At 36.7% G+C, this 15792-nt stretch overlaps 1 protein-coding gene across 1 annotated transcript; it reads left to right on the top strand.

The window, feature by feature from the left end:
- Nucleotides 1–330: 330 nt before the first annotated feature.
- On the top strand, nt 331–14264 carry LOC104532555 (ATP-dependent RNA helicase TDRD9-like). Its single transcript, XM_010177793.2, has 12 exons — nt 331–474; nt 1382–1594; nt 3274–3363; nt 5115–5375; nt 5844–5993; nt 7078–7148; nt 7547–7656; nt 7831–7927; nt 8628–8766; nt 9684–9793; nt 12735–12807; nt 14169–14264. The coding sequence occupies exons 1-12, from the start codon at nt 331–333 to the stop codon at nt 14262–14264; spliced, it is 1554 nt and encodes a 517-aa protein (XP_010176095.2).
- Nucleotides 14265–15792: the final 1528 nt, after the last annotated feature.

The following is a 15792-nucleotide window of genomic DNA, read 5'->3' as shown; positions in this document are numbered from 1 at the left end:
AAAAGATACGCTGAACTTACCTTTATGCTGTAATGTACTCAATTTATTTTTAAAAAAATAAGCTTAGAAGGCAGGCCATAGCAAAAAGCCTTAATTCTTTCGATTTCTAATAAATTGATGGCGTAGTTGCCTCTTGGTACATACCTTCCTGTGTTTTGTCATAATGGAATTCAAACAGTTTCTCTGTAGTATTTTAGTTCTGTATTGTCATTCTATGTTCTAATTGAATTAATGTATTTCTAAACAAAAGTAGTTAAGTACATAAATGTGTCCTAGGGACACCTTGAGAAGCAAATGAAAGCAAAAAAACTGAACTCTTGATTATGAGTGATGTATGCAGCATCTTTACTCTATAAACTTTTCAGAGTAAATGTGGACTGTCAGAAGCAGACAGTGGAGCCTGAAGTCTTATTTGATACTTCAGAACAGTTAAAGATGATTCCAAATAGTCTTCTGTCCATCAGGATAACAGAGGTAGGAATGTTCTACATCTGAAGTAGGTCGTATCTAATACTCGGTACCTAGATAACTTTGGAGGGATGAGTGTCTGACAAGCTTAAATGAAATGAATGGATACTAATAACGCCCACGCCCCGCTTTCCAGTCCTCCGTTCCTGAAAACTACCCAAGCACAGTGTCCTTGTACGTTATCAATATTTCTTCTCATAACAATCCTCACTGAAACAAAACACAGTGCTTTCTAGCTACTAAGAAGAAAATTAACAGCGAAAACCAGGACATGTAGTCATATGTAGTCATAACCACCCCCCGCCCCAAGTCACAGAAGGCAGAGGCAGGGACTGGGAGAATGAAGAACTGCCCACTGGAACAGGTTGCCCAGAGAAGCTGTGGCTGCTCCTCCCTGGGAGTGTTAAAGGCCAGGCTGGGTGGGGGTGGTCAGACACTGGCACAGGTTGCCCAGAGAAGCTGTGGATGCCCCCTCCCTGGAAGTGTTAAAGGCCAGGCTGGATGAGGCTTTGAGCAACCTGGTCTAGTGGAAGTGTCCCTGCTGATGGCAGGGGGGTTGGAACTAGATGATCTTTTAAGGTCCCTTCCAACCCAAACAGTTCTATGATTCTATGTTAATTTGGTTTAGAAAAATGGAAGCAATCTTTTCTTATTTTTCTGTATTTTAGTAGTGCTTATATCAGGGTCTATTTAGATGAAAAATGTATTGCAGTTGCACAGCACATAAACATTTTAAAATAACATCTAATTGTGAGATAAATGCTTCACTGCATTATTATTGCAGAATGAGAACAAGTGTGTGTCAGGAGTAAGAGTACTTTCATGTATTTTGCTCAGATGTGTTTTGTATTTGATGTAGAAGAATAAAATAATCTGAAATCTGATACTTCCCTTTTTTTTTTTTTTGTTTCAGGTAGTAGAAGTTGGACATTTCTGGGGTTACAGGATAGATGAAAAAAATAACACTGTACTCCAGACTCTAACTGATGAATCTAACTACCAGAACTTGGTGGATTTGACAGTGTCTCCACATCCAGAGTTGGTTTGTCTGGCACCATTTGCTCCTCTGGAAAACACAGGATACTGTAGAGCTCGTATTCTGAATGTTTGTGGAGATTTTGCTGAGGTACACTAATATGTTATGTCATATTGAATTGGTAGGATATAATTGGGTTAACAATCTTGGAGCTATGCTTTCCCGCCCCCTCCCCCCCTGCCCTACAAAGCACTGTGTTCATGATAATTATAAATACTCCAGTAAAGAAATCTGTAGAACTGGAACTAAAATGAAACCTTAATAGAATGTTGCCAGGACAGATGAATTAGTATTTTTCCAGAACACAGGGATATTTTAGCATTAAATTGAGAGACTGTTGTTGATACAGTAAAATGTGCAAAGCAAAACAAAGACTAAAACCTCCAGTAACTCTGAAAACATGGTAAGGCATGCCTAGATTGGAGTCCAGTGCTGCATTACTGGCTGCAATCCCATCACTTCCTCTTCATAAATATATTGAGATCCATTTGAAAAGTAAGATTCTTGCCCCCACTGTACGGGCAGTTTTGAGTCATTCATGGTCCAGTTCATTGAAGTTTGTTCTTCTGCCAGTGTTTCTTCCCCTGGTTTACATGGGTTTTCTTCTTTTCCTTCTCTTCCCTCTTCCCTCCAGTTTCTTGTCTAGCTTTATCTTCTGGGACTTTAGTTTGCTAATTGAAGCATTCTGCACTCTTTATCATCTCACATAGTACTTTGACTCTCTGTTCACCTGGCCTCTGTCTCACTCCTCTATTTTATTTTGACCTCAGTTTTCTGAAGCAGGATATTATGCATGCTCCAATACTTACAGTTCAGCCTTTGCTTGTGCAATGATGGTAGTGTTCCTCTTCCAGCACAGTGTTTCTCCTCTGCATTCAAAGTTATGCACATGCCACATTTGCTTTTCATAGCTTTTTTGCATGGACTGCCTGTGTTCATCTTATACTCAGTTTTGTCTCCTTGGTAATTTCCAACTAATCAGAATTTATAAATAATAATGGAGCGTTTATAGCAGAAATTGGTAAAAATTCCAAAGGATATGATCTTTTACTTTATACCATTTGGTTTTCCCTGTTCCTGTTGAATTCTTAGGTCCATTCAGTGGAAAATTAGTGCCACAGTTCAAAATCAGTATTCATTTTTCAGGCCAATGTTTTTCTGTTCAGCAGTTAAGGACAGATTGTTTTATTTTTTGTAAGATTGGCCTTTGCACAGCCCATTCCTCCTTTGAATTTCTTGGGTTTTTCAACATAGCTGAGCATCTATTAACTATAGAGTTAATATTGAACATTATCATCTGTTTAAAGTCATGGAAAACTAGTGAATAACAGTGCCAATCGCATCACTTTCTCTTTTACATTTATAAACAGTCACCAGATCCATGTTAGCATTTGCTTATCTAAAAGCAGTTATTACATACTATCACTGTTAAGAAGCAAGGTTATACAGATTTAATTCTGAGGAGAGAATTAAGAGTCTTTGGTGAAATTTGCCTTTCCTGTATTTAGCAGATTATTTGTATTACCAGTGGATGTTTAAGCCAAGTGATCAAGTAATAGACATGATAAAATTTGACCTATTATTTTTGATAATGACTTAGTTTGAATGTTTTCCAGACTCTGAATTTGCTTCCAGTTCACTTGATAAAATTGTGTTGTACTGTAATTATTAAACTTAAGTTTTCACTTTTCTTGCCCCTCAAGTAGCACTTTTAGTGCTCAAAGCAGCAGTTGTGGAATCGCTGCAGATGTTCTTGATTCTTTTTCCAGGTTTTTTTTGTGGATTATGGCAACAGATCAAAAGTGCCTTTAAAGAAATTGAAAGATATTCCAAGCTGTCTTCGAGACCTTCCTTTCCAGGTAGGGGTGAAGCTATTTGCTGCTGCTTAATAAATATTTTCATGGCTGGTCTGGCAAACAGTAGCATGTTTCAAATCATAATGCTTTTCAGAATAATAATGAAGTAACGTGTATTTTGCTAATGGGAGTACCTACAAATCACCTTCACTAATAGGTGGATAATTTTTTTCCGCAGATGTACATGCACAGAGCAGTAATTCTTGTGTGTAACTGAATTTCATTGTATTTTATTGTACAGAAATGTTACCTAGCCTTTTGGTTTCAGGGGCACTTGCTAGAGCCAAAAAAAACCCCAAACCCTGAACTTAGTGCTTGACTGGATGTAAAAAACTTTGGTTGTATTTGGAGGGTTTTTTAACTGAATGTTTGACTTAGTCCTTTTTCTGTGGGGACAACATCTTGGGATCTGTCTCTTAACTAATCACAGGAACTGCAGAAGGAGAGAGGAAATTGTTCTAACAGCTGGCTTTGCTGCTTGTTGCTTTTGGTTATCAGTATCATTTCTCCCTATCAGTTCTGTGAGAAGTAAAACCTTTCTAGAAGGAGAATGTTCTGAATTCTCTATTGCCTGCTTATATGCAAAGCCGAGGAGTAACAGGCTGAGCAGAAGATCATCTTTGCTTTAGTCTAAAGAACTTCTGAGCAAATGACAGAGCTTTATACAGCCTAGAAAAGAGCCCGGAGAGGAAAAAATTTCAATGACTAGTTTGGTCTGTTGTTCTCTGCTTAAACCTATCTGCTCCCACTACGGGAAGGTGCCAGCATAGGACCTCTTGACTGCATGGCACAAGATTGCAGTGGCAGGTATCTTGTGTGCAGTTACTGTGCAGAGTAATTTTGCTCCATCAAAGCTCCTGCTCTGCTACACTATTAGTTACAGGACAAATAAATAGGAGATACCACATTTAAATTTTGCAAAGCTTGAAGTCTCTGGTTTTGCTGCTTTGCTCTTTTTTGAACTCCTGGCTGTACTTGGATCTCTTCAGACAGAACTCTCTTGATAATTAAATAGTGATCAGTAACACAAATCTGAGGGACCAGTTTAGCTAGTTTTTTTGAAAAATAATTGTCTTGAACTACATTTACAAATAAAATTAGACTACAAGTGAAATTGAACTTTTCAGTCATTCAGATATTTTTAAGCTAATCAAAACAGATGTATCATACTAACTTTATTCTCTGGAGCAATTAATAATGAAAATGAGAAATGAACCAGCAGAAGTATGGTTTTATTTTACTTATCTGTTCTTAGTATTAGATCTTGACACAGTTAATTTTGTTTGGCTTTATTTTAGAATTGATTTTAAAAATAAGTATAAGTAATTTTGGCAAGAAGCATCCTTTTTTGTGTTTTCTTCAGCTATATTAAAGGGAAATGTATTTCTGCTTCAGGTCTAATCTTTTCTTGACCAGTTTTAATGATCGGCTTGAAAAAAAACAGGATTTCTGCTGCAAATCATTCAAAGACACAATTACAGATAGTGAGAATTGTCTTTTATTTATGCTCTGTTTGCTCTGATTCATTAGCAGCTATGTACAATACTGAAGTGAGATGAGATGTAATGTGTAGCTGCGTTGGCAATGATGGAATAGGAATTATGCCAGTAGCTTTCTAGTAGTCCTAGGAATTAATATAAGCCACTGCAATAATTATGAGGTCATCTATAGTTATTTCAAACAGTTTGTTGAGAAGATGAAAGATTTTTGTACTGATTCTCAGGCAAGCGTTGTTTTCAATGTTTTTGCTGTAGGCTTTGGAATTCAAGATATGCAAGATGCGTCCATCTGCAAAATCTCTTGTATGTGGGGAATGGTGGAGTTACAGTGCTAACCAGAGATTTGCCTCATTAGTAGGTGGCCATGCTCTTCTAGTGAAGGTGTATTCACTTGTGCATAATGTTCTGCATGTGGATGTTTTCCGTTACTCGAGATGCAATGAGCTTGTGAATATTCGAGATGTGCTTATTGAAGAATGTTATGCTGAACCAGCAGAAGAATCATACGAATCACGAGTATGTATTGAGTGAGCTGCTTCTACTTTTGTTATACTAATTTATTTCAGTGCAGGCTGTCTGAAGTCCTGAGAAGTTGAGCTGAAGTCTTGACAAATGCCATGGGATTAGGCAAGATTAATATTTGAATGGGACGACATATTTTTGTGTGTGTACATAATTCATATCGAGCTGTTGGCCAAAAGCACTGCTGCTTTGCGACACCTCTTGAAAGAGATGTTTCCCAGGAGGTGATGGCATCAATTGAACTGCTCTGCTAGTTTTTTTGAAACTTTTGTAAAAATGTAACTGTTTCATAGTTTGAACTGTCTTTCTTTTTTATGTTTTATATAATGTGAAAGGTGATAAGATCGTTGGTTTTTGTATTCATATGTGAGTATGCATGTTCTTTGTGTAGGATCTTTTTTTGTAAATTTTTTGAAAAGCATAGATGTTTCATGGTTTTAACACTTTTCCATTATTATGTAGCAAAGCCATGATTTGCTCGAGGAATTGGTTTTGGACCAAGTAAAAATAGAAGAAAAAATGCCTGTATCCTCAAGAGAGAAAGAAAAGCATCTCATTGAAAAATTGTTAGATTTGTTTTCTGACAACAAATCTGGTGCACCAACCCACAAGGTAACTTCAGTGGTGGTTTTGGTATGTCTTTACATGATGCTACTTCTCACATTGTTAGAATGGAGATGAAGACTGACAGTACCTTTAATAACCAAACTATACTTGATACCTTTCATAGTGCATTCTACTTTGTGTTGGTAGAAAGCTGTAATGTGACCACCATTGCAGACTAGTCTGTTGCAACTTTTAACAAAGTTTTGAAGTATAGCGTAAGACCTAAGCTCTAACACATTCTAAGGCAACACTTGGAACCACTGCAGAACAAAGATAAAAACTGAACACAAGTTTCCACACCTGGTAGTCTTTATTATATAAGCTACAGCAAAAAGCAAGATTACAATCCTATCAATTTTTCAGAAAATAGGTAAAATTATATTGAAAAATTGAAAAACGTGGTTTTTACTATACACAGTGTTTCTTTCTTCCTCAGCTAGCAATATGTAAGCATCTGGGATAGGTGATGGAGAGAACACTCCAGTAACTGATAATAATGACAGAGTGGGTATTTCTTCCACTGCCAATTCCAAACTCAGAATTTATTCTTACTTACATATTGTGAGATATCTAGTCACTACTAAGCTGGAATATAAAACATGAAAACATGTGTCCTGTTCTGCATTCTGATTACCAGTTAAGCCTCGTCTACATTATAATTTGCTTTTCATTTCAGACCTGACAAAATTTCAAGCACTTAATTGTGCTCACTTTACCCACAGAAGTAATCCTGTTTAACTACTCACTTTCATAACGTGAGATATTTTCAAGATTCAAGACCTGCTCATGTAAACAAAAATTGCCTGATTCTGTTACATGTTCTGTGAAGTCTGAACTTGTGGGTTTTTTAAGCCAGAGGAGAGTTGTGAATCACCAGCACCTGTGAAAATACATTATTTTTGTTTAGATGCCTCAGAAAGTGAAGTTTGCTTTAGATGGGTGAAATGAAAATGCTGTTTATCAGTTTATCAGTTCAGTGTTGCTCAGTACATGCCGAAATGTATTTTGGTTTTCATGCATAAAAGATTTTTATTTGGAGAGATCCAGGTGCTGGCTAACTAAGAATATAATTTGTTCTCTCTCTTTGAAGGTAACAGTTTTTGGCCCATTCAGTCCTTATGAGGTGAAATGCTACAGTATGACTAGAGTATCACAGTTCAGGTATGAGAAGACTTACTGTGACGTATTGGTATGTTCTCAGCTGTCGTTTTCGATAAATAGGCAAAAAGGATCCTGGTTAACTCTTCCAGATTTTTACAGAAATTTTATTCATTGAAAAAACTGCAGTAGTCAGGCCTGACCTGCATTAATATGCACACTACTGCTATGTAAAATTTTAAGAATAGTTTTTTTTAAGGTGCTTTAATGTCTTACAGAGTATTTCTTAATCACCGTATACATCTGCTAAATGGTATTTAGGTAGTCTTCAGCCTGTAACTGCTATCCACTGAGGCTGCATTGTGAATTTAAAATAATTCTTTTTTTTTTAAAATGTTTGTATGGGTTGTTTTTTTTTTTTTTTTTTTTAATGTGCCTAATATTTCTTATTTCCTTCCCAGAAATGCTTTCATACAGAAGGAAAGCATAAACTCTGTTGTTGTCCATGATGCTCCAGAACATCCCTTTCAGCAATTGTTGGTTGCTGCTGCTTTATCAACAAATCCAATTGGTAATGCTTAATAAAAATGTTTGGACAGTTTCTCTAGACTTTTGTTCTTGTATGGATACTTCTATGAGTAAATATGTCACTGTAATTCTATGTTGCATCTTTTTCAGGTTTCCTTTTCATTAGGTACTCCTTAAATTTTTGTTTTGTTTTGTTTTTTGTTTCTTTTGGTGACAGGATCTACTGTGATTCTAGAGGAAACAACTTTGATGCCTCCTATTCCTGGCCTGCTTGCTCTCCTCAGTATGCTGTTTGCTCCTGCTATAGAACTCAGGTATTCATGCACCTTAAAAAGTGGTGGGGTTTTTGGTTTGTTCTTGGTTTGGTTTGGTTTGGTTTTTTAGGACCCTCACAAATTTGTGACAGGCTTCCCCTTTTGTTGTTTTTTTTTTTCTCTCTGCTTTCAGTATTTAGTATATTCTGTTCCTGTTAATGTAATTTTTGTATCTTTTATCAGTTCTAGTGTAGTATGTAGTCAAGATAACTTGTTTCTCGTACTTATGAATTGGTGCTGCAGGCTCTACCCTCACAATAAGGCAATACAGTTCCTGACAGTCATGCTGGAAGCCTTAGGAAGATGAGCTGTAGAACTGACCAAGTTTTAAATCTATGTGAGGAGAGGAACTTGTGTGATTACTGTTATGTTTCATTTAAACTCTTGTTACCTGTAGGCTGTCATTTCAATGTAGTGAAGCTAGCTTTCCTTAATTGAAGCTTCATTTTACATACGGTTTTTTGGGGGTTGGGTTGTTTTTTTTTTTTTAGTATATGTATTCTTAACCAGAACTTTAGTTTTGTTTCATCACTATATTTAAAAAAAACAGTATGAATAGGTGTGAATGCCTCTCAATTGTTTTAGCTTCTTTAAAGCACACCTGTATCTTGCTTGCTGTGGCTTAGACAGTTTAAGTCTGTTTTCATATGAGTTTAGTTTCTTCATCTCTATGTGAGACTCTTCTTTCTCTTTCATGTAGGGTTGATGACAGTGGGAAGTATTTTACTGGTGTTCTCTGTGGTTTGGGTTGGAGTCCGACCTGTGGGGCTCCACTGCTTCCAGAGAATGACATGGAGCTGACATTTGATGTGCGTTTTGGAGTGGAAGACATATTAGAGGTAAAACATGCATAAGAATTTTTGCTATAGTGGGAATTAAGTAGAATTCAGTGCATCAGAGCTTGTTAACTCTTAGAGTTAATAAGAAAACTTTTAAGCTATGGGTGTTCTCTTTTTTTAGTGTACTACCTCTTTATAACCTTGAAGTCTTACCAGAAAAAAACAGTTACCCCCTCCATACACTGTGAACAAAAGAAAATATTATAAAACAATACATTTTTTCAAAACAAAAGTATTGATTTTGCACTAATCAGATGTCAGTAATTGTTAGTTATGTTCTTAGGATTATTGTGGATTTTACTGATCAGCCAGCATTACTACTTTGCAATCTTTAACATGTGCTTTAGACAGTGAAGGATTTTATTAGTTCTGATTAGTTCTGATTACCCTGATGAGTTCTGTGCACAGAGCAGGTACATGAGGTGATGACTAGTGTTTTCTAAAGGCTTTTTAAGGACACAGTGGACATGCTGGTGCACGTATCTGTGAGATACTGTTTTCTGAAAGCACTGATTTAGTCCGTGTGATGTCTGTATTCATGGCACCTTAGCCAGAATGATAACACCAAGTTGTTGTGCATGTGAAAATTATGAACAGATGGAGAAAATCCTTAAAACTTTTTTAGAGAAGGAATTCTGTGTTGGAAAAAATCCAGGCAAGTGGTAGCCTGTATGTTTCATGGCATATCTGAGTAAACTTGAAGATTGTGATATAAGTGATATAACATCTTTGACCAGCAGATACGCATCTGAAGGAAGAAGTGTTTCTAAAGCTTCAGATATTTTTGCTTATGTTAATAATGTTCCAGTAGAAGTTTGGTGGTGGGGTTCCTACAACCACCTTCACGTCAGTGGAATATAATACAGAACTAGTGCTGGTTTAGAGTGCTTTATATTCTGTCACTGGTGTTTTTACAGATAAACATCCTAAGGACAGCAATTAATAAGGTGCTCTGTGAATGTGCAGTGTGTTCTGGACAAGAGAGAATGACACAGCTGCAGGAAGATGTTCGTCAGAAACTTTTACGGTAATAATTTTATAGAAATAAGATCTTATGCTTCACAGTCTCAGCAAAAACAAAAGAAATCATTGCTTGAATCGTAGCTCAGATTAAGCTTTGGGGAATTAATGTATGTTCTCATTTAATGATGCATTTCATTTACTTTCTTTATAAAGCAGTATACTGAACAACTTCAGGCTTCTTGTGGAAGCACGGGTTCTTCAGGGAAGCCTGATCACTTAGAGTCATAAAACCTAGACTGTAAAACCCATTCTGCAGGATACCAGTTCTGATGTATCTTTGCTTTGTGCCCCCAGGAAAAAGCAAATACAGTCTTTTGGCAGTGCTGCCTTTCCTCCCTCCACAGACCTGTGTAGGGTCCGTGTTGGCCAGGTTAATTGCTGGAAGTCCCAGGTTAATTTATGAAGTAAGGCCACCCGCTTCTTGTAGCTGAAGCAGCGGTTCTGAAAAGACTATTGTGAGTCAGTGCAGACAGTCTTTAGAATTATTTCAGCTTGTGTGTGGGAAGTGTTTGAGGGGGCCAGTGCAATGAAGTATCCCTGTAACAGCTCCTTCTAATGCCTGCTACCGCTGGGCATGCTGTGACAAATCTCCCCTTGTTTGTGACTGTAGTGCTGTCTGTATCATCAGTGCACTTGTCTCATCCTTACCTGGCTCTGTACAGAAGCGATTACACAAAGAGCTCTGGTTTAGCCATGAAATTAGATTTAGTTTATGTTCTCTAGTATTGGCCTCATCTCTAGGAAATGTCACTTTTTTCAGAAACAGAGCTTTTCTAAAGTAACTGTGCCAAAGTGAGGCAGTTCCTCATGCTGATAAGGATCAAAAGCTTTTAAGCTTAGCTGCCCTCACCAAAGGTTATAAAAATTTTTATCAGAGTAGCTGTTTATGTGGAGTTTTCAGGTGTTCCTTGTTTTTGAATGTAACCGCTCAGTTGATTGTGGTTCTTTTCCCCCAGCTGTGAAAAAACTATTACAATGCCTTCAGTTGAAAGCAAGTGCATGCACTTCTTATTTCCAAAACTTGACAGAATATTGGGTGTGGTGCATTTTATAATAAACTAATAAGTGTGAGGGGAGTCAGCCTTACCTTTTGAGGCACTGGAAATGAAATTGAGAGCATAAAAAATTGCCAGAACATGTGGAGATACCTATTATATCTTAGCTGAGCAGCAGACATGCTGGATATGACAAGGGAGTAAGGTGATTATTTTGGGTGCTACACTGTAGGGGTTCCTGTTTGTGTCCAAGTACCTCAGGCCAGTTGGTGTCTGCATTGCCTTTGGACACTGCTGCGTAGTACCATGTTTGGACTTCACAGCTACATGAAGGTGGCTTGTGCGATTCATGTGGTAAGAAGTGTAGGGAGGAGTCAAGAAAAGCGGATAGGTGGAAAGAAGCAAAACCACAAAACCTCTCCAGAAGTGACCATGGCAGTAACAGGAGCTCATCAACACAGTAACAGGACATCAACACTTAAATGCTGAATTGAAGGGACAAAAATGTCACTGCTATTTCTTTAGATGTGAATAGTTGCTACTGTTTCAGCACCTTTTTTGGGTTGATTGTTGAGACATCCCCAGCCAGCTGGGAGGTGAAGGGGCTCGCACAGCTTCTTGGAGCAGATCCTCAGCGTTCCCCAGCTCAGTCAGTGCTACATTGTCTGACTCGGTCATTCTCATCAGCATTCTGGGCTTTTTTTTTATTTAGGATTTTATATCTTTCTGTGGTAACATTTTCTCTCTTGTAATCTTTGTGATTTTTCTGATTCTGTTCCAATAATCTGAATTTTTCTGCCTTTCTTACCTCTTTCTTTCTTTCTTACCTCTTTCTTTCTTCCCTACCTCTTTCTTTCTTTCTTTCCTCTTTCTTTCTTTCTTACCTCTTTCTTTCTTCCCTACCTCTTTCTTTCTTTCTTTCCTCTTTCTTTCTTTCTTACCTCTTTCTTTCTTCCCTACCTCTTTCTTTCTTTCTTTCCTCTTTCTTTCTTTCTTACCTCTTTCTTTCTTACCTACCTCTTGCAGCTCACTCTTGGCAGTCTGAGCCATCCTATGTCAGAGGGGCCTTGGGATGTTGGTAGCTCAGATGAGGGTGGGGGAGCTCGCAGCAGGCGTTACAGGGAGAGACAGGGTTACAACTTCAAGAAAACAAATTCTGTTTTTATTTTCTGTAATTATTCTGTATTTTTATTCTGGATTCTTTTTCTGAAGTCTCTGAAGGTAGCTTTTCTGTTGTTGTTTCCAGCCTTTTTGAAGGAAGAGACAATCTGGTTATTATCGTGATGTCTTTGTGTAAAATCTCTCTTAATTTTGAATATTTATTTTTTCTGATTGTACTTCGGTTTATGTCTTGGAAAAAACCTACCCTTTGAATACGTAAAAATTTAGCATGAACAGTCTTTTATAACTTTTTTCCATTTTTTGAAAGCTAATTGTATTTACAACATGTCACCACAACTTAAGACTAAAATGAGTGTTTGAAAAACACATCTAGACAGAATTAATTAAAGTCTACTACTGTTGTTCTTTGCACAGCTTGAGGAAATAACTGGAGCAGACAGACAATCTATAGTAATGGAGTTGCCATGCAAAACAAAATACCCTAAAAATAGCTGTATTATACATTCTAGTGAATAAGCATGCATAAAAATTATGGAATAAGTGACAGTTGCAACTTCTAGTGCCTTGTAAATTTTTTTTAAAAAATCATTATTTCCTTCAAAAGGAAATATATTCTGATACACTTAATGTCCCTGTGAAAATCTGTATTTTCACTTAAATTACAAGGGCAAACTGCAGAAAAGTGATTCTGTGAAATCGGACTAAATTAACAAGGAAATTCAAGATTCCCTTCAGCACAGACACCTCATAAGTGCTTAGTTGTATCCATTATAAAAAATATTTTATATTTATAATTAACCAAATAAGGCTATTTTTATGTAATTTCAGCTTAATCTGCAAATCAAAACCTCGAGATATAATTGTTCCTACATGGTATAAGAATCCATATGCCTGGAATCAGGTAGGGGTATAAAGATTTTTTTTACTTACTTTTTTTTTTTGTTGTTGTTCCTTAAGAAGAGTAGTTAGAGTACCCCAGTACACAAGTTAAGAGTGGTCAAAGGGAGTTTCCTTTGGAAGGATGTGGTTTTTGAGCCTGGGGAAGGAGGGCAGTATTGAATTTAAAGGTACTGAAAGCACTGAAGAGTCAAATTTAAGGTGTAAAAACTGTTGCGTATACATCAGCCTCTATCAATACCCTGTGTTTGTAGGGTCTGTTTAGTTTGGGTGTTTTGTTTTGGTTTTTAATTCTGTATATACAAATACTTAGCCTTTTCAAACAGAACACTTCATGATTTTTAAGTTGAGAGAGACTGTAAAGGCAACTTTACATTTGTTGGAAGTTAAAATTTTGTATTCTTCTATCTATTAAGCAGCCATGGCCTAAAAGAAAAAGATTGATACATTTTTCTTGTTCAGGATTTATCTGAATGCAGCGCATTTTACTTTTGCTTTGGGTTGCTGGGATCAGATAGAGGGCAGTTTTATTTTCATAAAGCTGAAAAGTCTAGCTTCTTACTGTTGGAAATCTTACCTTTCTTTCTGTAAGGGCCTCTGCAGGCCACTAGATTTCCTGATGAACAAGTGTGTTTTCTTAATTAAAGGGCAGTTAGAAATTACTGAGTGCAGCAGTAAGATTTCTACACACACCCTCCCTGTGTCTCTCTCGCCCTGAGGTGTATGAATGAGGAGTTTAGCTCTCTCTTCTTGAAAAAATTGCCAACAGTGAATGAGCACGAAGGGCATGTGTTTCTAGTAGGCATTCACTGAGGGGTTAGAGTGTGTCGTGATAAACCGCCTTAAGCCGAAGTGTTTCTGTTTTCATACTTCAAATTCAGTTATCCTTGGTATTAGGAAGATAATCTCCTATTCAGTTATATTGCTGCTTAGTTTTTTATAACAAGTTAATGTTATAGGCCTTGGATCATGATTTTCCCCACTGCATCTGAAGAATCTCAGGACATCTTTCTTACATCATCATGTAAAAAAGAAATTAATCACTACATCTACCCGTAATGCTTTGGAATTGAGTGTGGAATAGTATTCTGACTCAGGCAAACCATGAGATACAGCATTTTATGTGAAATGTGGGGCATGGAACTGAAATGCCTGTATGATTTGAGCAGCCTGACCTAGTGGAAGGTGTCCCTGCTCATGGCAGGAGGGTTGGAACTAGATGATCTTTAAGGTCCCTTCCAACTCAAACCCTTCTATGATGATTTGAAGCTGTGAAAACAGTTTGAAACTCTTCCTTAACTGTTGTTATATAGGAAAAGAGCATTAAGAATGCATTCTGACTTACATCTTGCTTCTTTTGATTAGGTGGATTCTCAGTGTATCATTGACCAGTCAGAAGAGCATTATGAAGGACAAAATGGTTTTTATCAGCTACATAAGCTTGTTGTGTTGAATATTTAAGTATTTCTAGAAGCCTTTCAAAGGAAGAGGTATTCCAACCAGTCTAAAAATTACTTTTGTCTTCTATATAACCCTTGGATGTTTGTTTTGCAAGACTGTTCTGTAAGATTAGTGTAAGTGTACTAAAATACTGTTTGGAATATGTTAATGTTTGTTTAAAAAGCTGAAGTTTGCTGACCTCTTAGAGCAGACGAGTTTATTCAAAAAACAAACTGACTTAAAGCAGGATGTAATTTTCATTTAATAATACTTCTGAGTAGGTTTATCACAAGGTACACAAAAGAGAAAGCAAATCTAGATTTGATTGTACATTTTCTGTCTGAAAGCTCATAAGCCATGGGGCATGATATTTTGTCTGTAACTGCAAGTTGCATTTTTCCATTTGCTTTCTCATTATTTTTTCAAAAAGCCATGCAACAAAGGTGTTTGGGGTTTTTCTTAACCAGAAACTAGAGGTCAGAGGAAACTGATGATCTAGATATGTTCAGATCCAAAGTATACTGGATACAATTTTTTCATTAATTTTTCATACAGCAAAATACAACATACGATTTCTTTTCCTGTATGGCACAAGAATGCTTTTGAATTACTAATTTATGGCACCTTTGTTTCATCCTTTTGTCTTATGTTTACCCATAAGATCTTTAGTCCTAAAAATGAGGTCAGTGGTTTTGGAATAAAACGTAGAAGTTAAATAAAATTTATTTGTCTTTTCTGTTGTGCAGTCATGCTTAATAAAAGCTAAATTTAGTTATTCATGGTACGTGATTGCATTCATGAAATACATGAATACAAAAACAGTATATGGAAAAGTACTAATCTTTTCACTGTTCACTCAGTGATTTGAAGATCATGTAATATCCAGGCATCCTCTGAAAAACAGACTCACTTAGTGGTAGCCATAAAAAATAAAGTGGTTTGGGGAAAATAAGGGGATGCTTAAATGAAGAAATTATTTTAAGCTGTACTGAAACATAGAGGCATTTCAAAAAGGTGTAATAGGCAATTTCAGTGCCTTATTATAAGCAGTACTTCCTTAGACCCCTTTTACTAGTCCTTCTGAATTATAAAACATCATACTTTATATAGTGAGAGAGGTTTAAGAGAAAAAGTGCATCTCGAGTGGCTTGGACAACAGTATTTCTCAGCTGAGTGTTGTATGCAAATGAAGTGTTGCAGTTAAATACCTTTGGGGGCAAATGAAACAGGCAAAATGTCAAAAGCTTTGCCTGTTAATGATGGGAATTTCTGTAGGAAAATGTAACTTGGTAATACCAAAAGGCATGATATAAATACTGTAACTTATCATGATTCCTCATAAGCAACACTGAAATTGAGAGTTAAATTGATTATAATATATTTTCCATATACTTTTTTCTTTTTTTCCAATTCTGTGGTTAATGTGTCCTGGTCTGTTCACGTGCCTGTGCTGCCATCTGGTGAGGGGTTACTGATGTGGTTTTTGTTCCCTTTTGAAGGTCTACTGCCTGTTGTAAAGCTGTCAGTGAAGATGTACTCTAAAGGCTCA

This window comes from Antrostomus carolinensis, unplaced genomic scaffold (genome assembly GCF_000700745.2).
Source record: "Antrostomus carolinensis isolate BGI_N321 unplaced genomic scaffold, ASM70074v2 scaffold12791, whole genome shotgun sequence".
NCBI lineage: Eukaryota > Metazoa > Chordata > Aves > Caprimulgiformes > Caprimulgidae > Antrostomus > Antrostomus carolinensis.
Note: the sequence above shows the minus strand (reverse complement) of the source record. Positions and strands in the feature narration are given on the sequence as shown.